This window comes from Micropterus salmoides, unplaced genomic scaffold, assembly GCF_014851395.1.
Source record: "Micropterus salmoides isolate LMB-PRFRI ecotype aquatic unplaced genomic scaffold, ASM1485139v1 Ms_hic_scaffold_6, whole genome shotgun sequence".
NCBI classification, from domain to species: domain Eukaryota; kingdom Metazoa; phylum Chordata; class Actinopteri; order Centrarchiformes; family Centrarchidae; genus Micropterus; species Micropterus salmoides.
Genome location: NW_024044348.1, coordinates 14,620,372 through 14,645,514, shown reverse-complemented (window position 1 = coordinate 14,645,514; position 25,143 = coordinate 14,620,372). Strand labels below are relative to the sequence as shown.

General features: G+C 39.6%; 1 protein-coding gene across 4 annotated transcripts in view; it reads right to left on the bottom strand.

The window, feature by feature from the left end:
* The window catches only part of LOC119889958 (protein diaphanous homolog 3-like), a 183,561-nt gene that overhangs the window by 77,969 nt on the left and 80,449 nt on the right, over positions 1-25,143 (bottom strand). For all 4 annotated transcript variants that reach the window (XM_038700908.1, XM_038700906.1, XM_038700907.1 and 1 more), the window contains 5 exons: positions 23,108-23,209; positions 20,060-20,299; positions 16,866-16,995; positions 9,123-9,247; positions 5,744-5,908 (listed from right to left, as the gene is read on the bottom strand). In XM_038700908.1, coding sequence (XP_038556836.1) covers positions 5,744-5,908; positions 9,123-9,247; positions 16,866-16,995; positions 20,060-20,299; positions 23,108-23,209 — 762 coding nt within the window. The remainder of the gene's footprint in view (positions 1-5,743; positions 5,909-9,122; positions 9,248-16,865; positions 16,996-20,059; positions 20,300-23,107; positions 23,210-25,143) is intronic.

Sequence of the window (25,143 nt, the reverse complement as noted above, 5' to 3'; positions counted from 1 at the left end):
TCCTAATTTATTACATTCTTTTGCATTCATTGATTCACTGCAAGCAAGTAGTTTGTTGCTATCAGGTCCTGGGACAGGAATGTCTTTTAATATTATTGACATTTGCACAAGCCAATGCAACCAACAACTAAACTTGTCAAAAATGTCATTAATTCTATTCTTCCGGTCTATGAAGACTTATTTAATAGGCATGCTATCTATTGTACATCATATCAACCATTGTGGATACAGGCTCTATAATCCCTGTGCTAAAGGGTCATTAAACTTGTATACTGATGCCGACCGCTCAATAATGCCACAGCCAAGTGACAGACTCCATATGATTTAACAGAGCGCTAGCATGATTGCCATCCTGATCAATAGCCAGTCACTTAAAGCAAGGGAGTCTGGGCTTTTATCAAACACCCAACTCCTCCTCCTCTTCTCTTGGTTTATTCACACAGCCCGGCTTGACAGGCAGGTCAGTGGAAGAATAGTAATGCCAAACCGACATGAATGGATGCACACAAACACACACACTACGAGAACTGTGTAACATACAAAAATTCACAGTGGAACAATAAAGAGGGGCAGTCACTTATCGAGGACCACTGACAGCCTCTTATTAAGCCTGCATTCAAGTGACTATTGTTGGAAATTATATAGTCAACTTGAATTCAAAACAAATCAGCGTAGTCGATTCAACATGAACAAGCCACTTCAAACATAGAGAATCTGCAACTCAAATAAAGACTAATAGTAGAGGTGTAACAGTACACAATTTTCAGTTTGATGCAGCTCCACAACTATTAGCGTATGCCTGAATCCTGTCTTCTCTATGGTCGAGTACGGCTGCATATGAGCAGTCAAAAACACTCCCGTGGCATATCCTATCCAGTAGATGCTCTACGTTCACACACTGACCTTGATCTTCCACTGGATGACACTTTTTTTCTAATTTCTAAACAGGACACAAGGACACTGTGGTTTTTTGGCAACTTAGCAGACATATACTTCAAACAACAATTTATCTAATCTCACTCACATAAAAAGACGATAGCAGCTAACAACACAGATGTGTACCACTCAGCAGGTTTAGAGAAATTCAGAAAAGGAGAGTGCTGAAGACAGAGAAGAAGGGGAAGATGAATACCAAATGACTGCGCCACACTAAAGCTATTCAGAGATCTATTTTTAAACTATTCTTAAATGAAACCAACTCCTCCACCAAATTAACTTTGATTTGATGGAATGAAACTGTCGGTTGCTCGTGGCAACCACTGATTCACAAATGACTATACTCTAAATGGGCATCCAATCTGGTAAATTACAGGCAGAGAGAATGAGGAACAAGAAAATGGAAGGACAAGAGGACTGACACATAATACATTTTCAATAAAGAACAATTAAGTGACCGCAGGTTACAAGTAGACAGATGTGGAGGCTGCCTAATAGTCAAAACTCAGACACTCCTTCCCCTCTTCACTTTCAGGCAGCTCCCTCATTAAAAAGTCATTCTCTGTAAACAAAGACAAGGTAAAGTAACATGGTGCCCTATAAATTTATGATACAAATGACAACTGTAATATGAGATTAAAAAAACAAGCTAATAATAATAAAGATAGTCTAAGTTCCATTCAAGGTTTTAGGTAATTTCATTAAACAGGAGTTTGCAGCTTTGTGTAGCTATAGCTTGGCACACAACTCTGCATTCTTACAAGGACACTAAAGTCAGCATACTGATGTTTAGCAGGTTTATGTTTACCATCTTTACAAATTGATCGAAGGTCAAGAGATCAATGTGATTAATTAAATCTGAGAGGACCATGAATGGCTGTACCAAAAGAACAATCCACGCAACAGGCCCAAAGTCAGAGGATCACAAAAGTCATAAGAATCATTGTCCAGGAACTATACCACAACCCCATGCCAACCTCATGGTGGTTCTACAGGAAAAGTCAGGGCACCGGGGCAGCAGAGTCAGTAGGATTCATCCTCTTGGGACAGTGAATGTCTGAGCAAAATCTGATGGCAACCCATCCAAAGGTTTTGGAGTTATTTCAGTCTAGACCAGAATGGTGGACTGACCGACCATCCAACAGGGCAGCATTAGTTCTAGTCCAGCACTGCCGAAAGTGCACCTAAGCAAGGCCCTGAAACCCTAACTGCTCCCCAGGCACTGCACAACGGCTGCCCACCGCACCTAATTAGGATGGGTTAAATGCAGAGAACAAATTACGTATGCGTTGCACTGTGTATAAATTGTATGTGGCTAATAAAAAGTTGATTATTATTATCTTATTATCATTATCATAGCCATGACGCTAAAGGAAAATGAATGGCAGATGGTTTCAATAATACGGCTATGCAGATCCACAGAGGAAACCTGTAGAGGCAAAAAGACACCTTATTTAAAACTGGACCCTTTACTGCTGCCAGCAAGCCGGGAAAACAATGATTAGTCAATAACGGGTCAATACAACAAGTGGGCCTGTTTAAGAGAGGATCACTCTTAAACTTCACAAAGAGAATAGAGCAGGTAAAGAACACTATATCAAAGCATCCTGGCTAAAACAACAATTGATATGATCACAGCCAGCTCAACAAGGCCACACGGTCTTCTTAAATCACAGAACCAATCAGCAACATAAGAATACTAACAAAAAAAAGAGTCAGTGTGGACATTAACTGAGGACGGTAACATAAAAAAGTTCATTTAAAGCGCATGCATGGCAGTTTTTTTTTGCTTTTAAATCTGAATTCATCACTGAATGCAAGAACTATCTAAATACTGAAAAATTAGGAGAACAAATAGAACACTGATTTAGAGAGACAGTGAAGAAGGATCTGAAGCTACAAAAAAAAGATGAAGAGTCATGTGATTTTTGCCTTCTGACATAGCATTGGTTTTTACTGTAATGTTGAGCTGAAGGAGTGAAAGAGGTAAAGAGAGAAAGAGTGAGAAAGAGCCAGCTCTCTGTGGAAATTGCCCTCCGCTCTCCTTCATCACTGCAGGTCTGCTTCCCCCTCCTCCTCTCCTGGATGTCCGCCATTAGACACGCTCAATTGGATTCCTGTCAGATGTGCGGCCTCGCCCTGGGTCTCCTTCCTACGGGTGACTGAGCATGCTGTATGCGTGTGTGTGTGCGCGCTTTTGTGTGTCAAAACGCCAAGCAGCTTTCCCTATAAAAAACTGCCAACACAAAATGACATACGCACACAAACATGCGCGCACAAACACACATTTTGCGAGCAACATACACACAGTTCAAGGCTTGCTTCGCTCCAGGCAGTGGTCATCACGCACCTATTAGCATGGGCCTTGGCACAGCAGGGTAAATGCTGACACAGATTTGACCGGGAGGTTACGGTGCTGAGATTTACTGTATGCCTACGTTCATTGACCTAGCCTTGGCTTCTTGGCATGTCTGTGTGGTGTGACCATTTGAACGAATTGCTGAAGGTGTAAGCTGCTCACACCTTGACCTATCACAGGGGAATAAATAGCTACCTAGGGAGTTTTAACCATTTAATGCTAGTCTTTATAACACTTGGCTTGTTCACCTTTTACTGGCAGAGTCATTAACTGTTATGTTTGGTCAGAACATAAATGCTACTGCAAAACTCCTGAGCCATGGAGCTAAAATGAAAGGGATTATAACTGCAATATGAAACACTATCACGCCAGTAGCACATGTTAAATATTATAATCAGTTATTATTGATTGGCATTAAATTAATGCATGGAACATATTGAGGTTTGTCTTATTCGCTCTGGGTCTGATTCATATCTGAACACAGCCGGTCGTGAACTGGCTTGTGGATATTAAAGTGAGGCAAAGAATCACAGCACAGAGAAGTCCTGGGATCAATAGCATAAGTGAAAAAACAAAACAAAGGAACAGAACCAAACCAAAACCAAAGCATCTGGGAACCTTTTTTTGTTTGTTGCTGTTGTTGTTTTGTTTTTTACTGTGTGCTTGTTTGAGCCTATAAATTGTGTTTAGTTACTGAATTTACTTCAGTCTCGGGTTGGACGCCACATACAGCAGCCTGCATATTGGGGTATGTGGCAACTAAGTGCTAGGATGTGAATTTGTTGCAGTTGGCTTAAGCATAGGCCCCAAATCAGACAAGGAACTCTTCAAGATAGCAACACACTCTATATACTGTAGGATTATTGGATTACCAGTTACCAGATTACCTACCAGTAACACGTCTGGATAGCTTGTGAAATACAGATCCTCCAAGGAGTGCCAATAGTTAGTTTAGTGTTTGAGCATCTATAAGGTTTATAAAAAAAATGGTTACAGCATGTTTCCATAATGTTATCCATATTGCACAATTTAATGAAGACATAACAGTCAAAATACTCAATTGTAGAACCATTAAAAACTGTTCAAACGTCTCTTGTCAAATTTTGTGTAGAGGGCACATTATTTGTGTACAAACACAGTCTCTCATTACATGATTTCTGACCAGGAAGAAATCACCTAAAATATTACTCTTCGTCGTTCGATTGGAAAAAACCTTTGCATTGTGAGAGGTCTTGTCAAAAAAAACAAAAAAACAACAACAATTACTTCTTCTTCATTGCTTCTTTTTCATCTATTCTCCTATCACAATCCTAAGCAACATACATTTTAAAAAAGGGAACCAAAACACCACCACTGCCACTCCCCCTGTCCCTGAAAAACAGCCAGATGCACAGACAAAGCTTTGGAGTATAAGAAAATCTAAAGCTAATGACTATGCAGAGAAAAAGGCAAAGAAGCATGAAATCCATTTGTGTGCGTGTGAGGTAAATGTTAAGTTGGGGGCAGGGCAGGAACTTTAGTAGGCTAATTAGCTACTATTATCTATCGCGCCCAGTGGACTGTGCCACTAATCCTGCTGATTAAACACAGTGGGGTCTCCACAGCTCCACAGCTCACAGTAGCACCAGACTGATAAGGCCACGGAGCTCAGCAATGACATAAATGGCTCGGTCAGACTGGACTACATAGGACTGGCACTGTTCTGCTTTGCATTATACCACAGGACACCAATGTGATTGCCACAAAAAAATATGTTGATGTTCTGTCTTGATACAGCCAATGAATACAAACAAGTCAAAGTTTAATACCGTTTCCAAACATCCACTTGAGATTTCCTGAAGCTTTTCTCAAAAACACAACGCTCAAGCTAACATTTCCCTTTTCTTGTGCTTGTTGGTATTCAGGGGTGTTTACAACGATCAGTTATCACTCCAAAGTGAGGTCTAATAATGCCAGACAACTAAATTCAACTTATGAATGGTTCTTGATGCTGTTAAAGGTTTTCTTTCATCACTAATGTTTATAAATGCAGAAGTAGTAAAGCAGGCCTATATTTCCAACTATTAGTTTATAAAAGACGCAACATGTAAATCCACCCATAACTCAAAACAATTTATTATTAGGCACTTCAAGATCTCTTCATTTAACAGGTGTAGATGCTTAATGTACAAGTATTACAAGTATACTGCTGATTTTGCAGGTTTTCCTACTTACAAAGCATGTAGAGGTCTGTATGATTTTTAAATAATGGAGAACAGGAGGGCTTCTTAAAGAATTAACAGGTCTGTGAGAGCCGGAATTCTTACAGGTTGGTAGGTGATCAAATACTTATGTCATGCAATAAAATGCAAATTAATTATTTAAAAATCATACAATGTGATTTTCTGGATTTTAGTTTTAGATTCCATTCATACAGTATAATTCCATAATACAGTACAGAATACTCACAGTGAACATAGAACGGAAGTTGCTGAGATCAGTGAACAGCTCCTCCACCGAGGTCTTCTTGGGATCGACGGCAAAGTACTCCAGCACGTTCTGATACAGGGTCTCCATATTGCTGTGCATTGTCACCAGCTTGTCATACTGCTCCCGTGCAACCTTACTGAAGCTGTGAACATTGTGGTCAAGGTCAACAATTCAACCATAACACAGTAAGTGTTAATTTAATATTGCTGCAAGTTTACTACTCCCCCTTTTTCTGACAGTAGTACAGGAAAGTGAGAACAAAAACAGAAATAATTCACGTTTGTTGCCGTAAGGGTCTGAAGCTGGAAAACAGACTCAGTGGTAAGCTGTGATGTTGGCATTAGGAGCTCTGTTACTGTCAGTCGGTTACTACTACAGTGTGTTCACTGTTATGGCCCCCTGCAGCCTACAGCATCTGTGACTCATGTCTGGCTGCTGGCAAAGTGTGTTGGTTTATTTGACATGCACAATATTAACTGTAAATTTAAACACAAATCAAGGAAAATATAAATAAATAATATCTTCTACTTTGAAAACGCTGAGCCCAAAATCCACAGCACTGCTACCTTGGGCGTTGCCACTGTAATTTTGAAGCCCATCCAATCAGGTTATAATTTACTGAAAAGCTTACAAATTTTGGCTCACATTTCACAGACAATGTAAACACAGCAGATGATGGCTTATTTGCATTTAACTGTGCCAACTGTGTTTAACTAAATTAGTCTGCTTATCATTTTTAGGCTAGCTACCTAAAATGTGCCCTGTTGGTACATTAATGTGCATGGATGAGGACAAACAGATAATGGTTGTGTCAACATAAGCTACAGAGGTCTCAGTGTCAGAGCTAAGTGAGAAGGAAAGCAAGAGCAGTAGCACATATCCTACCTGCTACCGAGGCAAGTCACCACACTCACAATAATCACTCAATGTAGAAATCTAGCAAGCAAGAATTTGTTTGTTTCGAAAATCAATTCATATAGTAGGATGCACAAGAAAATAAAATATAGGTTAGAATCAGTTTGAAGCAATCTGCTTCGAGTCAAGAATTAATGAGAAAAAAGCAACTGATGGGTCCCTAAACAGCAGTCCTGTGAATGATTTCGACATCCTTATATCATGGCTGATAAGAAGCAACAGTGTCTGAGTGTCTGCGTGTCTGCGTGCGTGCGTGGTATCACGATTATGTGGGCAGCCTCTCTGGCACCCATTGTGTCCCTTCGTTATAGCTCAATTGACGGACCTATTTGACGTCTGGCCTCAGTTGAATCTGGGGACAGGGCTACCTACTCACAGCTGGGTAAATGCTGTTCAATAGGCACTGCTCCCAGATTGACTTGCCAGTAATATCTTTCCAAGCCAGGAGCTGGGGGGGAGAGGCATGAGGAAAGCATGAGCAGGTGATAGAAAGCAAAAGAGAAAGAGAAAAGAAGAAACAGCTGAGAGCCATGGTTGATTAGTATCACGGGGTGAAAAAAATCTCTCCTCCCCGGACTTCTTCCCAATTTTCAGAGAAAGCAGTGGCTCACTGCAGCTCATTCTCAAGAATTCATGTTCACTCTTGCTTTCTTACCGGTCCTTTACCCCCCCAACCCCATCCCATCATATTTCTTTCTCACATTCTTAATTTGCTCATTCTATCTCTGCTTCTCTCCTGTTCTAATCTGCCACCTTGTCTGGCGCAACGCTAGACCAATAACACAGTAAACTGCATACTCAAGCATGAAGTGAAAATGGAATTTTGAATGTCACCAACGTGACACTGCAGGTTTCTGTTTACGAGGAACTGGGTTCAGAATGAGAGTAGAAACAATGAAACATTTCACTTTGTTTTTGTTTCTTGTAATTTAGTTTTTTGGTGCAACAGAATCATTTAAATGAAACTGTAATATTAATGTATGATACTTAATAATTCAATGATACTTACTACTTAAGTTCGACATCATGATGCTAAGAGCTTGCGTTGCTTACGTGACCATTACTTAGGTTAACAATCAAAGCTGTAGTGGTTTTGCTGTCTTAGCCAACAAAAGCTGCTTACAGAGTCCCAAAAGTCCCAAAACATTGAGCACAGTGTGGAGTGTGAGGTTCACATATGAATGGCCTTGGGATGAATGTTGAACATTTTGATAAAATATTTGTTGGTGACACAGTATATGTCAGCTAACTTTTGGTTACGAGTGAAAATTACAGCCTCGATACTCAGTGTTTAACTTGTATAACTTTACCTACATTACATTTTATTAGAGGCCTACAGTGAGCTCAGAGTTTTTTAATCAGAGTTGCAAAGAGAAGACATTCTGTGCAAGGTACCTGGAACTGGAAAGCAAAGCAACGAAAGACAGAGCTGTCAAATCCATCCTCAGCGAACCTTTCTGTGTTGTACTCAAGTTCTCTGTGAACTACTACAGCACAAGCCATCAGTGCCCCAGCCCCAAGGCTATTGATCAAAACTACATGAAGAGGGCTAGGTCCAGGGTGTATTATTGAGCACACACTTACACACCTGTTCTGAGACATGCCTGTCAACCTGAACCACTAGAACTACCTCAGAGGACAGTGAATAATTAACACTGCTGCCAAGCAGATATGGACAGCTGTCAGCAGTGGACCTGGATATCCAAAGAGGGGCAGTAAACCAGTAAAGACAATTTGTGTATTTATGCGTGTGTAAATTAGTGCTTTTGTTAAATTATCTTGAACTGAGCAAGTGAATACGTTTAATTCAATGGCTTGTCTTCTGTTTCCAGGAACACACAACAATGACTGATGCTGTGAGAGGGAAAGAGGGTGACAGAAAGATGAAGGAGGCTTTGTCCCAATCCTCTCTCTCTAGCCCTCGGTGTGAAGAACCCTTCAAAAGGAGAGCTGACAGGGTTACTGGTACAAAAACTTGACTATGGAATGGGATGCCACTCACGACTTGTACACAGAGGAAAGAAAAGCATGTGTATATAAAGGACCAGGCTTTAATATATGCTTTAACAGCATATTAAGTAATGAATCATTTCCATTTAGAGGGACAGGGGTATATAGTCACTTTTACAAAGCTATGTTTTCAATACAGCATTTCTTATGAAAATCAGAGAGGGGCTGAAGTCCAGGCTGAAAGTGATGGGAACTAATGGAACACAGCATTAGTATTTACATATGTAAAAGGTAAAGCAAATGTATTTAATTGAGTGTTTAATAATCCAGTGACTTGAGAGTTTCTTCCCTTTCCCACAACTTCAGTTACATATTACGCTAATCCAGTTCCAGTAATATTCTTCTTAACTTTTGTTCTGTTTAATTAATTACAGGAAACTCACTGAACAATACCCCGGACTGGTGAGTGAATGCATGCGTGTGTAAAGGATATAGCCATTTTAGTGAAGAACATGTCGTTGGGGTCATCGGGGGAAGAGAAAGTCTCCAGGTCTCTCTCCAGCTGCAGCAGCTGCCTCTCCATCTGCCTGAGGCTCTTTTCCAGATTCTCTGCAGACACTGACACACACCCACATATATCAAGACACAAACACACATCCACATTTGCAAAAGCACACGCAAACACACCCACGTGCCAAGGAAATGTGAAGAAAGAAGCAGAGAGGACAACTCAATTACAGGTACAATCAAATACATTATTATTTTGAGACTGAAGGAATCTGAGAAAAACAACACAAAACAGATAATAACAGGAAATTAGAGAGAAGCCTGCTCAGTTGCAAAGCATGCTCATTAAGGGTTCACGCTGCGGCAGAAACAGCATAGAAATAAACAATGAATGAGGAAAATAAACATCATGTGAAGGTTCATTCAATACATAGCTTTTAATTCTGTTTGCCTCGTATACGTTTGTGTGCCGTAAACCATTAAATGAATATAAGAATACAATGCCCTTATTGAGTACACACAATGTAGTGAAAGCAAATGCCTGCTATGTTTGCTCATATATTTAAACTGTATACGTGGCTTTTCTGTGACACAGACAGAGCAACACATTCAAAACTGCAGTCTTAAAGTATGAAGGTGGCAGCTGAAGTAGGAATCTTTCCACGCCCCTTTATCCTTTGTCTTTAGTCTCATCAACAGGTGCATGGATCATGCAGGTGCGGGAGCAGGGGAACACTGAGGCTAACTTTCTGTTAAGTTGGTCACGGCTGACACTTTAAGCTAGTCAGTGAATATAGCATATGGCTTAAATTACCCTGATTAGACCCTGCTTGACAAAAAGGCATAAGCTGCTTATTTTTAAGTAGTTTCAGATGTCCCTTGATCCTAATACATGCTTTACGGGAAGGGAAAAATGAGAGGGAGAACTTCAATGTGGCTAAGCTTCTCACTGAATTTATAGCATAAACCCCATTTACTGATGGGAACATACTGTCTTGGACATACCGTCATGGACGCACAACACTTGTTCAGTCAGACATCTTAACTAAAAAAGTCTGCAGTAGCTGAAGTTGTGCAATTTCTCTTTAAGTTTAATGGTGTTTGAGTGTAGTCTTTTCACTGCAAGGTAAATGTGAGCATGTGAAGGTTCGTACAAAAAAAATACACATTCATCCGTTTACCTAGTTGAGAGGGAAAGTCAGGTGGCATTTTGCTGTCACTCAGGCCAAACACACTGCTGTAACAAAGTGACATCTTGTGAAAAAATGAAATTATATAACATGCACTACAGTACATCTACTGCATCTGTGCTAGAGTTATAAATGTTCTTGGCCAATTTAGATTTTTTAAAAGCCTGACGTGCCTATTCCGATTTTCTTTTGTTCTAAGAACTATAACTGACAGCACAACACGGACATTTTTGTTGCTTTTCTTTAATAGAACCAATATGTGAATATGTGAGACTGATCGGCCCTGGTATCCGGTCATTGCCGATCAAGCTTAAAACCGGCCAATTCCGGTCACCAACCGATTTATCAGTGCATCTCCAGTCTCTACCTGACAAATGATTATCACATCAGTTCCTTCTACTGATTGAATGTTTTACTTTGTCCCCCAAATCCTGTCTTTACCTTGTTAGCCATTTCTCCATTCCCCCTTCTTTTTTTCAGCTCTCCTTCCCTGTCTCTCATGGTAAGCACTAACACTAATAGTTAACAGCCAGGCGAAGGCACTGAAAATGCCACAGCACACCATTCCTTTAAAAATCTTGTCACAGAGTACATTGTGCCCAATGATGTCTCAATCAGAGCGGTATTCACAGAGCAACTGCCCTGCACTGACTGGCATTGATTTTTTTTGGGTAGGAAATCACCACGCCAATCTGGACAGTAAAAAGAAAAAGAAAAAAAGAAACAGAAAGCAGAGTTAACATTTTCATGCAGAAGAACTGTGGAAAAAAAAAATTATTTTTTTCTAATTTTATTTCAGGAACAATGAAAGCAATTAGACACATCAATAGCATATTCTTAGGCAATGCAGCAGTGCACAACTATTTTTTTTTAACACATCCTGACAGAATCATATCAAATGTGTGGGAAATGAAAGGCTTATGGTGAAGTCATTATAGACGTAGAATAACATAACAATCATACAATCTTAAAACACCTGAGTCAAACACTGTGCTTCACTAACTTACTTGGAAATGAGTATTTCCACTGTGTTTTTACCCTTTAAAGTCTCATATCTTTTACCTGTGACAATGAGTGTATTAATTGGCATGAAAGATTATTATTAAAGATTGCTACTATTGTGTTAACCAGTTCATCTGTAAGTTGTAAAATGGACAATTTAGTGTCTTAAATGGATTTAACAAAAAATACTAAATTATGAGTTGCTGACTCAAATACCAAAAATTGGATCAGGAAAGTCAGGAAATTGCTTAGTTTTCACAGAAGTTAACAAAGTTAATCTACGGAGATATTAGAATGAATGATGTCTTAGACTTAGATTTAGATATGCAAATTGACTGTGTTCATGACAAGGGTGCAGAGGGACTGTAATCTTTTTAAAGAGTCAAGCCTCTCTCTTTCTTGCCTCTCAGGTGCTTTTATTGTGCTATAGGTGAATGTTATAAATTAATTAAGTGTGTTCTCGTGTGACTATGTGTTAACTACTCTATGCTGTCATTATGCTCAGGTATTCTTGTAAAAGAAATAATGTATCTCAGAAGATGTCCTGGTTAAAATAAGGTTATAAATAAAAAGTCTTGGGTGCGGCCAATAATAATAATACACTGCAGCCATGCATTAGGGTGACGTGGACTTTGAGACGGCAAAAACTGACTAATTCTTTTTTTCAGTGACATAATATACAATATTTAAGGATAAGGAGGCTGAAACTAGATGCAAGACTGGTGGGTGCTGTGCTAAACTCACAGTCACACATCAGCAGCACTCTAAACACATTAAAATACTGTGGCCTCAGTTAACCATTGTAGTAACATGTTGGCTGGAGTATTGAGAGATATTTTTGTGTTTTTTAGTGTCCCTACTTATCAACTAGCAAAAATGACAGGCAAGCATCAGAAGCTTCTATGCAGAAATGCTTTGGATTCTATCAACATGTATAAGAGTATAAATCTTTAAAATACTAAATAATCAATGATTTCTATATATTTGCAATATGATGCCCAATATGATTAGAATGATAGATGATAGAAAAATAATTTAGTAAACAATTGCACAACAAAAGGAAGGCAAGACAGAGCACAAAACAAGACAGACGTCTTCTGTTTTTTCCCCAGTCGAAGCTGCAAGCTTTTGGCGAAGAGGCGTATGCCCAAGAGGAGACAAGCAGTTGAGAACATTTTTGAAAATCTGCCGGGAAATTATCAGGAGTGTGAGTATAGCAGCTGATTTGTTTTGTAAACGACACAGAAGTGTGTTTCAAAACTGATGATACTGATAAAAACACACATCTGTCATATAAAACTTAAGAATTGTGAAATAATTGCTCTTTAGTACGGCGACAAGCAGAGTGGGAGATAAAACATAAAAGGGTGTCCATCCATCCTCTTTGTTCTCTCTGGCCACCCTGCTCTTGCATTCTCCTTCTCTGTGTTAAAGCATGAGTGATTTTTATGAGCAGTGGGGCTTGAATGCATCTGTGGTCCAGAGGGGTTGCAGACAGATATAGGATGTTTAAGAAGAATAATAATTGGAATATTTGTAGAGGTCAAATCCCCCATTGACATCCTTATTATTCTGCCAACCTGCTGTGAATGAGACTAAGTGGAGCACACCATGCATACTCACTCACAAACTGCCCCCGCTACACACAGAGCTCCACTATAGATCATACTTTGATGTATGGAAATTAAGAGACACAGATCTGCCCTCAGAGGCCAAACCCTCACAGACGAGTGTGACTCGACTGGTGGTGCAAGAGGCTGGAAACCCGAGATTTGTAATGCAAGAAATCCTGTTGCGCACACTCAACATGCTAAGCACCTACTACATAAAAAAAAGAGCATGAAGGTCACCGAATTGCTCTGCTTATTCTATCTACATTCAACCGGAGGCTGATCACTCACACTACCAAAACTACAAAAAAAGCTTGATCCGCATATTAGAGAACCATCTCAATAGAGTTGAATCTTCACATTACTCCTTAATGACTCCTCAGGGCCGCGAGCCTTGAAAAGAAACTGAACCAAAACAGCTTTTCCTTCTTTGCTGCAATAATAATAAAATGTATGCAGACATATCTATTTAGTATCACACGTAGCTTTCCAAGTAAGCAGCTTTTCTGCTGCTTACAGGCGATAACTGAAGATTTATAAGCTAAAGTAGCCTGGTCGAGCATATTAATATGTCTCGATGTTTGTGTGATTTTGACATGAAACTCAGCACCAACTAAGACCAACAAACCATCCTAATTGCCCAAACCTGACTGCTGTGATTGTGTGTGTTTGTGTGATGAGGGACAAAAGAAATAGGACAAACAGAGACAGACAGACAGAAAGGTAGACAGATAAATAGATACATGGATAGATACATAGAAAATAACAGAGAATCAGCACACACGGCCGGCTTCTCCATGTCAGGAGAAATAATGATTGTAGTGCTGAAAAGAAGAGGGGCAGAAATAAGATGACAGACACAAAGGAACCCTGAACTAAGCTGCAGTTTTGCTTCCATGAGAGACGGCATTGGCAATGGGGGAAACGAAGACTGTGTAACACACAGTCAAAAGACAGCTGCTTTTGCAACAGAGGCACAAATCATTACTGCTCCCTCTATCCAACCTTGTTTTCATGCTCAAGTAAGCTCTTTGGTTAGCGTCTATGAATGCAGTGCAGCCTTTTAGTGTGTCTTCACGCCTCCCGAATGGCAGTCAGACTTGATGAAAAGGAAACCACTCAAGAGCATGGTTTACAAAGATGAAATGGGATTTGTGTGTCTAAATACTAGATATGGAGAGAGGAGGTACTTAGTGTACGCATCTTATAATGGTGTGAGAACACAGGGAAGGGCAGTAAAGTAGACGCTAGATCTATATATGCAAAGATACAGTCCGCTTGAGGTCCATGAAGTAAGGATGTGGACAAATTGTGAAGAGAGATCCGAGGATAGCGCTTTCTATTGATCTCACCCTTGTACTTGAGAGTTGGCCAAGGGCTTATAGACACGCAGCACAGTTGGGAAAAATGAAAAACTCAACAGGAGCATCATTATCCACCGATTATTAAAGCACCAACAAAGCATGGAGGGGTCCTTTTCAAGAAAGAGTCCAAACAATGAAATCACACATTTCATCCTCACTCTGTTTTCTCCGCCTCACCCTTCATCCTTCACTCCCTCCTGCTGGGAACAGAGCAGTGGCAAAAATCTTCTTTGGAGCGGCAAGAAACATGCTGTGACAATATGACTGCACACGCATACAGTTGCAAATACACACACACACACACACACACACACACACACACACACACACACACACACACACAGTGGACACAGACTGCCACTCACTACGTCCTCCTGAAAGTTGCCTATGGCAATATGAACAAAGAACATGTCTCCTCTGAATTGCCCAGTCTGTCCCTGCTTGCATGTGACCTTTACCACACTCTAGATACACAGGCCAAGCTCAGAGCAGTGTATGGGCATTGGGCACTTGTGTGTATGCGTGTTTGTGTGCATGCCTGTGCATGAAATTATGAAAGGAAACAGTCAATTTGTCTTAAACCAACAAAGGGGGTTAAACTACTGTTCTTTATCTGAGCAACAGACAAGACCTACATAAGTATTCTCTTGAAAAATCTTTAAAAACTCTTGTTTTTCTAGTAAAATATAATATTGTCTTGTGCGATTATGTTAGCATGAAACAGCAGTGCAGATGAGCAGAGTGTAAGATAGATCAAATGCTAAACTGGTAAAATACAATGCATGTTTGCAGATCAACAAGCATCTAATCCCAGAGTTATCCCTATAAAGTTACAAAAGCAGAAAGGTAAGAGTAAAGCTCAAAGTTAAACAGAGGAATACAGATGAAGAATGCTCCAGTTCTGTCTAGGTAAGAACATTGTGGAGGAAGGACATTCTGTTTTTGCATTAAGCACTGCAAACCACATCCTTTAATGCCTGGACCTCTCACTACTGCCCAAATACACCCCAAACAAGCAGATATGACAAACATAATCTAATACATATTCTTTGTCATATGTGTTAATGGAATATAATTCAATATAATATAATGTTTTCAATGGCGTTGACTGAATCGTCTTTTCATTTCATCACCACTGTGTTCAGGTGCAGTGATCTTAAACCCAGTCTCTCTCCTAAGATTACTTTACAGTAGCTCAGGTAAAAGTCTTTGTTTTGTCTGGACACTGATGGATCTCAATAGTTAAACAATTGATTTGAGAAGCTACAATGTAAAAATGTGATAAGGTTTATGATATAAGTAGTTTGTATGGCTCGCCTTACCAATATTTTAGCACTGCCATTGTCCACCATATCACCATTGTTTATGTTCGGCCATAATGTGTAATTCCACCAGCCAACAAGAGTCAAATCATTAAAATTTATAAAATATTTTTCAGCTTTCAGTTCAGTTAATAGCATGCCCTCAGTTGCCTAAATGACACGTTGTACAGAGCACAACATAAAAAGCTTTTCTCATTTAACTCAAAGCTAAAAAGGCTGGCCTTTTTGAGTCCCAGACACAGTTTGTCAGAGAGAGCAGCAAACTAGAGAGGAAAAAAGAAACACAGTGTCTCTTGTTTGAATGCATTTTGTTTGCTCAAAGAATAGTACAGCTATATTGTTACCAATTTAGGATTTGTTAGACCAGTTGGCAAAGCCTTGCTGGTAAACGTCACCAGGGATGTTGATTTGACGGAGAGTATATGAAACTCCCTGTGCACGAGGAGAGCTAATGGGGTTAAGTTGGCAGTAACACCAGCAGGAAACAGAAATAACAGCAATGATCACACTATAATATCACCTTAAAGAGGGAGGTAGACGCAGTGTTAAAATCAATTAGCAACGAAGAAAATTTAAATGAGTGACCATGACATCAACAACAAAACGCCGTCAGTGTGGAGACAAGGGGATACATTTTTTGAACCAGAGTATATAGAAGAGCTTTTGCAGAAGGACACTGAAAGTTGTGTTGTAAGTCCTTAGCAGTAACAGAATATTCTGATCCAAACAGCTGATCTTTGGCAGCGTTATACAGTGCGCAACCAAGTTGCGCTTATGCATAGGAATACGGAAGTCCTACAATTGAGGAAATGACTGTCTGAGGGCAAAGTAAAGGGCTGAAAATATTCTAAATTTTGTGTACACTTGAACTGATATTAATTTTGTCGGTGGGCCTTCTTTCAAGTGGCGGCTGATCCTGTCCACAGCAATACGTGGCTTAGTTTCTGGGCCGGTACAACTCCGCCTTTCCAAACTGGGGGACATTCTGACCGCCATCTACTGAGGGTAATACACGGACTATGCATAAGTAATTCATACAGCCCCACTTCAAAAAACCCTAACTATCCATTAAAGAGTCACTATAAATGACATGCAATACCTTGGTGCAGTTAAAACATGTCTTTTGTGTCCTTTTAGATTTAATCTGTTTTTATAAAACCTACGAAATATACCAAAACTGTCAGCATACCCTAACAGAGTTTTCATGTGTGTGGAGCCATAAGGGTAATACTGTATATTACCTCTGCTAGCTCGGTCCACATGCTCCAGGTCTTCAACAAACTTGATCACATCTGGGAATTCCTCCTCACACACTTGCGCCAGGAAGTGGAGTAATGTGGTCTGTTGGTCCGCTGACTTAGTGTCTTTTAGCTGTAGTAAAACACATATCCACAAACACAAAGTTAAACACAAAGACCTATGACAGTAAATATATACATTTTATTTCAGATCCTTTACTCTAAACACAATATTAACAAATATAGATTCTATAGACAATAAAACAGCAATAGCAATAACACTGGCTACATAAAATGTCACAGGCTCACCATAACCTTAAGTATAGTTTTGTTGTAAAGGAAATGCTTTTAATAAATAATTCTTGTGCATTTGTGAATTCATTTGTTGAATCCATCTTACTTCAAAGTCCACTTGAAATCAAACTTAGTCATGTTTTTTAAATTTATTGTTAATTGTTTTTATTGTTAAAATTAAGATAAAAGTTATTTGGGGAAATATCAACAAAGCTGCCAGCAGCTGGCAGGCCACCAGGGTGCCGGGGTAACACCGTAAGGAGTGAGAGACAAAGTAAACAAACTTGTAGCTCATGAACACAATGTGTTCTTAGTGGTAATGAATAGTTAGGACCACATCAGCGTCTAGCCTGACAAAGTGACCTTTGCAGGTATGCTTACATGTGGTGTAATGTGCTGCAGCAGCTGAGAAGCTAATTAGCTAGCTAGACTGCAAACTACTGTTAGCCTTGTGCTATTGCCTGGTGAATGTTCATTTGGTCATTCGTTCAACAAGCTCAGGTGCAGGACATGACATGTGTTCATGTTGGTAAATAAGCTGCAAAATTCAGCTACCGTAAGCCCTTTTCAGCAGCTTTATAAATATTGAGTGTTGACAGTGCAACAGATTCCATGTCTCATACTCATGCAGCAGAAACACGTAAATTCATGTGATGACCTCTTGTGTGCTCTCCCCCCATCCCACATGCAACAATTTTTCAATTTCTCTGATAAATTTCCATCATTGCTCTTTTGCAGTCTAATTCCAAGATGTCTCTCAGTATCCCCGCCAAACATCCCTCCTGTGGAGTGCGTTGCTGTGTATCTCTCTAGGTGATCTATTGGTAGACAGCAGTGTACTCAGCCCTGCTGGGTTTAATCATGTTTGTATTATCTCCTCTAATCAAACATTCTCAGCTCTCTTTTCATTTCTGTTTTCTCATTTTTTCAAAGGCTTCAAGTGCTCACACACAAAAGGTCCCTGTCTGAATTTAGATGGATGATAATCATAGTTGACAATGTAAACATTTTGCTTTTTCCAGTTGGGCTGGGCGCAATTTTCCTGTGCTGTGGAGTGTGCCATGGAATTAAGTTGTCAAACTCGGGGGCAGGCGCGAAGGTGATGACTTCCTCTGTGTATCCTGCCTCTGACGTCGACACGCACCTTACTGTCACAACATGCAAGCACCAAGACATGGAAACAGACACGCTGGAAGACTAGTATTACAAAAATGCGCTAAACACAAAACATATTCCTTTACAGACGTTCACTAATTGATATTATATTATTGTCACGTTAATGAAACTAAACCATCATGTATTTATGTATGACTCCATGTTTGTGTGCGCACATGCACTGGTGTTTATATGAACATTAAGCATCCAAGTCTAACGGGGCAGAGAGGTGGCAGTGATGAATGGCTGCAGTGGTTGTTACTGTGGAAACTACAGTGAGTGTGTGCCAACAGCTGTAATGTAACCACTGGAGGAGTCTCCTACTCCAGGATTATACTCTGTTCTCACCGTCACTATCATAGAGGGAAACGTACTGTTCTGTTTTCATGCCACATAAAATCCAAAGGTATAGGCCTTTGCTATGTCTCTGCCCCACGAAGCGTGGGAAGTCCTGCAGGGTGTGTAAACTTTCAAAGGAACACTAGCCATAGCCTCAGTTATCTATTCTGAGCAGGAGAATAACAATAAAGTGCTCCCTGTGTTTGGGTGCTTTGAAAGATGCCAGCAGATAAGAGAAAGAACTGTCTTGTGGGGCTGATAGTGTTCAATCAAATGAAATAGTTTCAAACAAAATGTCTAATCACAGCAGCCACTTTAGATCAGTTCACTGATAGAGCTCTCAGCCAAGGTGACAAAATAAAAACAGACATGTATATGCATAGAGGCTAACAGGCAGCCACACAATTAGACATGCACAGGTATGTAAACAGACACACACACAGATACAATTTAACATTTCACATGTTAAAATGAAGAAGGCTGAATCTGTCTTCAGGACATCAAATGCGTTTGTGATGACTAACTGTAAAACATAAAGTGTGTTTTGTTTCTAAAATCAAAGTCTAAACATTATTGATTGTTTTGGACTAGGGCTTGTACTTATGATACAAAATGGCAATAAAATGTCCATATCGCAAATGAGCATTTTAACACATGAGGACTTTGATTACACGTAGACTCCAGTAATGAGAAAATAATCTGGCAGGCCTCTTTCGAGCTAAGATCTAAAAGTAAATTTATATCAAACTTATATTTACTGTGGTCCTTGTAGTATTATAAATATTATTAATATTATTACTGCTACTACAGCCTACTTGCTCTACTATACTGCAAACAGCTATGTAAAATCTATAAAGCGTATATGCAATGAGCTTTTTCCCTTGAACATTGTTTCACTTTTATCAGGGTTCCTACTCATTTTCCATTTCAAAATTCCATACTTTTCCAGACTCAAATAAATTGTTAACATGTATGCTATGTTCTGACTACGTATGCTATTATGTAGCCAAATATTTGTCAGAAGATTGTAGCTAGGTACTGTAGCTCATACATCAATAACACCAAACCACTGTGGCCCTTCAGTCCACTCTCCTATGCAGAAAGTTGGACGTTCCACTATCAAACATCTCCGCCCAAAAAGGAAGCAAACTAACGTGTGCTACCTATACTTGTATTATTTCCCCTGACTGCACTTGCTGCCTGCTATTAGAAAACAAAATAGGGACAATAGTCATGAAACACAACTTGTTTTCAATACTTACCCAGACCTGGAAATGAATAAAATCTAATTTCATACATTTCCATATTGCGTAGGAACCCTGTCATGTTGAACCACTGCCACTGGAGGGATAAAGGACTTGACTGTGTATGCAAAGAGGCGGCGGTGAGGTCGGCATTTCAACCCTCACCTTGCACAGCGAACTGAGGTCGAAGCCATATGACTGGGCGTTTCGAGAGCCTGCGTTCATGTAATTCCCCAGCAGTAGCACCAGCTCCAGCAGGCGGCCAAAGGAGCGGCTCTTCCTGACCTCATCACAGGCAGCATTTACAGCCAGGATATCTGGACGCAGGTTGTTTACGTGCTCTTCAAACTGCAGCCGGAAGAGGATATGGCTGAGACGAGGACGCAGCCGCTTCACACTGCTCATCTGGGAGAGGAGAACAGAAATGGATGAAACAAGGAAGCATGAACAAGAAAGAATAATACGAAAAGGAGAATTACAGAAAAGAGGATAAAGCAGGAGGGAAGAAAACAAAAGAGTAAGGAAAATTATATCAAGAGAGAACAAAGTCAGAGAACATAGTCAAACTTAAAATAACTACAATCGCAGTTTTAGCACACTCTCACATTCGGCCGATCTAATTTAAAAGACATTTATGCAACCGGCATGCTGGAAAGTGTTGCTAGGCAGTAGTAATAGATGCTGGCATTGATTTGATTTGGGACCCAGGTCTGGTAAGTTAATTGTGGAGTTAGTGTCCATATAGGGCAGGCAGCGGTGGGGGTGGAATATACAATAGGCTGCCTTGGATTACCACTCTCACACAATTAGAGAAAATTGGAAAATATTGCATTGGGCCCAGGGCTTGGCCACAACAGTGATTGTGAATGTGTGTGTATGTGGGGTGGTGGGGAGGGGCGCAGGTTCCAATTGTCTGTTTCACACAACAGCTGGCTGTGCGGTTTGATGTCCTCCATCAAGGGTTTAATTATAGCTACTGTAATGTTATCAAATGACTATTTCAGTCTGTGAGTGAGTGAGCAAGTGTGTGTGTGTGTGTGTGTGTGTGGTTGCCGACGAAAAGAAGGAGAGAGGAAACAGGGCAGGAGAAGAATATGACAAAAAGCACAAGAACCAAACATAATGCTGCAATGGAGCTCAGAGATGGGATGAATTATGTGATAAGGTAATTGGGAGAAAATAATCAGAAGGAGAAGAAATAAAGAATACCCACCACAGGGTTTACAGGGTGAATGTGTACAGCAAAAGTGAGCTGCTGAGGGCAGTACAAACAATATGAGTGGACGGAATCTAACATAACAAAACTGTACTCCAAAGCAGAGGTTATGGAACATGTAGTTTGTGTATTGCAGAGTTATAATCCCGTGAGGTGGTGGGATGGTGACAGGGAAAAGACAATTCTGTTGACATACTGTAGATTTATCGCTATCAAGAGTGCGAACACTGAATAAAAAATTGTGCACCATATAGTGTAAAAAAACAACAAATTAATGTAAGTAAATATTTTGGCAACTTGTAATAAACGTTGAGTACTGTCAAGATCAATTTAAATCATAGATGAAAGACTTTAATTCAAAGAAGTGCTAGTCATAAGTACTGTGACTACAGTTGAGCCAGCAGGATGCTGGCAATAACAGCTTCTGTACTGCCTGCTGACTAGTGAAAAACATTATGGAAAACAATACTCTGAAGATAGAGAGCTTTTTTTGTCTTTTGACTTCTTGTCACTAAGGATGTACTCACACGAGGCAATCCGTACGGTGCCCGAGCACGTTTAACTCCCAAAGTCCGTTTTGTTTGACCAGTGTGATACGCTTAACCGCACGGTTAGGTTGGACTCCGGCACGGTCCGCATCTAGTGTAATCGCTAACTGTCCCCGAGCACAGAACCCCGACACAAACTCCACTGTGCCGTGACAAAGAATGAAAATTGATATCGACTTCCAGCTATGTACAGTGTGTTTACCTCGAAAACTCAGCTATGATCTAACATTAACATAGCTCTCCCTATCAGCTAGGCTCCTTAAACGCTTGCTAATAACCTTTTTTAAGGTAGGTCTCCGACATTGGCAGTTGTGTTGGACAGATTTGTGTAAGATACATTTAACTTGTAGCTGCCGACAAAAAAAAAAAAAAACATGACTACATTACCCTTGTGTCCTAGGCACTGTTAGGATTTTTACAATGTAATCAGATCTATCCCTTTGAATATACACAACTACTACACACTCCTACACACAAGGCAGAGTTCAAATCAAGTGTGAGAGTGGCGGACATGGAAAAAAGAAAAGATAAAATGCATGTGTTTGCACAATGGTAAATTAAAAATTCCCTTTGAACCTGAGCTTTTCTGATAGGTGAAAGCACACAGGCCTCCTTGGGCCCACGCAGGCACAGCAGCGAAACAACATTATATAAGCAGGCACTTCTTTGTTCTATGTCTCCCTGATGAACTATACACAACAGCTGAGCATGCTCTATTTTTTATCTTTTAGCCCCCCACCCCATTAACCACTCAGTCACTGCGTTTCCATTCAGTGAGAAGATTCTCTTTTATATGTGTCTACAAAACAGGTGGGTGCATGGGGCAAAAGAAGAAGAATATTGTTATGTTTTGTCAGTAACTCTGTCGCTAGGCAGAAACAACAAAATACACAAAAAGTGCTACACCCCTCATACATAATTCTGAATAAACCTTCTTTTGAAAAGTCTTTAAGAAAGCGATGCTGACATAATTAGGCAGCAGTGCTGCTCTTTAATGTGCATAAATTAGTGCAGCAGTCCACAGGTGTCCTGTCTTTCCTCTTAAGGCTTAAAAAGACAGAATTTTAAAAAGCTAGGGATTAGAATATTCATATGAAAGTGCTCTGTGTGTGTGTGTGTGTGTGTGTTCATAGGAAAGAGAAAGAAATGGTGAGAGATTTGATGTAAATACAAGACGAGTTTAGATTAGTATGACATTAAAGTAGTAATAAACCAGTTTTATATAACTGCTTCTATAATTATATTCGTACATTCGGTAAACCAGTTTTTTCATCACACTCTCTTATGACACATAACAGAGCATAAGGTTGTCAATCAACAGAAATACAATAACATAAGGAAAAATTATTGTTGTGATGCATGTGTACATGTTGAGCTATAACCACCTGGTGGGGAGTTTTATAGTGTTGTGTGTGTGTTAAGTGAGTGTGTGTTTTTGTGTGTACTCACCACAACCCCAAACTGCTCAGGCTCTGACAAATTCGCATACTCATTTTTATACTTTGCCAAGGCGTTCAGCTGCTCCTGCTCAGGTAGGTGTTTCACAAGGTTCTACAAAGAAGAGCGAGGAAGATGGAGTGAGAAGCAGCAAGGAGGAAAGCAGAGCAGAGAAAAGCAGCCAGTGTGCATTTATTTAAAAATATCCTTGTGATGGTGATGTTGTGATGCCTGACACTTTATTTCATTAATTGTAATCGGTACATTATAAAACCCTCATTTTCATGTTCCAATTTATTTGTCAATTACAAAATACAATGACCCAAAGTGTCCAAAAATGAAGGCATTCACTCTGGGAGGAATGGCTAAATCTGGGTTTTAACAGCCATGAGGTTGTCCACAGTGCACAGTCCATGCCTGAACAGCAATGTGGTGTTCTTTGAATTTAATGTAAAACGAGCCCTAGGACTACCACCCTTTGCACTGTGCTTGTAAAGAACTCTAACCTACTGCTTTTCTATTTGCTGTGTGTTTAGGTTACGCCTAAGCCCTGTTGGTGAGTTTCAGTAAAAATTAAGTTTTGTGACTGCAATAAAATGTATTTTATTATCAAACAGAAACTATATCCTTGGGGCTATATATATATATATACATACATACACACACACACACCTATATACACCCGGCTGCTTTTATACACCTATATAGACAATTGAAAGTAAAATGGTGTAATTGTTTTGTTTTTTTTAAACAGCCAAAAGGAATAAATGTTAAATTATTTAAGCCATGTTGATTAAATTGCCTTCTCATCTGAATTTAACAGCCATCTAAACAAATACTGCTACTATGTGGTAAATATGTTGGTCTGATGCATTTAAATTGGGTTGAATGTCTGTCCCTGATGCCTGGAGTCATGACAAATATTGCCACTTCCATTACTTGAGTTTTTATTGATGCAGTATAATGGAATTTGTCTTAATGACTAATGAATTATTTGCGTGTCGTAATTAACAATTATAGATCAAATTACTTCTTTAAAATGTACATCCGTAGCTAAGGTTTGTTTTTGCTTATTTGTTTCAACTCCGCTTACCCATGCAAAAAGCGACCGATCAGAGTTAAATAATTTAAACCCTTACTTGCATTGATCAACTTCTGAGGCACAAACTCTAAGCCATTCACTTACATCTATAAACTGATTTAAATTGGCTTGACGAATGTACACTGCATGCTTATAATATACTTATTGATTGATTGCCTTTAATTTCAGCCATTTAGACTACTATAGCTCTGTAGATACTGACAAGAAGTAGAATATTGGTGTACATTTTCACATTCTAGCTTTCCAGCACTGGGTACCTGTCTCCTTCAGAAGTGATTTTAAAGTTTCATCGCTTGTTTCCCCCTTCCTACACTGTTGACCTTCTGTCCTTCAACTCCAGTTAGTAGCCTAAGGTCTGCCGACCAGTTATTGCTGACTGTAGCCAGTGAAAAGCTGTTAACAGCATTCGCTGCCAGGGCTCAAACCCTTCATGACAGCCTTCCGTTTGAAATCAAGAAAGCAATGTCAGTGTCCTCTTTTAAAATGCAATTAAAAGTTATTTTAAATCATCATTCATTCATCAATCAATCATTTTTACTTTCACTTGCTTTTTATTCTTATTAATTGATGTTATCGCATTTTGTTAATTAAATATTTCATCTTCTAAACTATATCATGTATTTCATGTGCTCTAGTGAGTATGTAAAGAAATGGCAAAGAAGGATTCTGGTAACTGAGAGACAGATTTGTTGTTCCAAGGAAACATAAAAGGGACCAAAAGTTGTTATCCTTAAGATTTGGTGTTGGCATTAGATGTGTTCTCATGTTGTATGCTGGCACTGTATCTCATCGGCCGGGCTCAATAAACCATGCTATGTTTAATCTTCATCAGTCTCCGAAACGTCTTCATCGCACCTATACCTGGCTCACAATTTCTCTCTTAAACACTTAGTAATGTCTATTACATTCTAAAACATTTTGAACTTTAAAATATACACTGCATCTG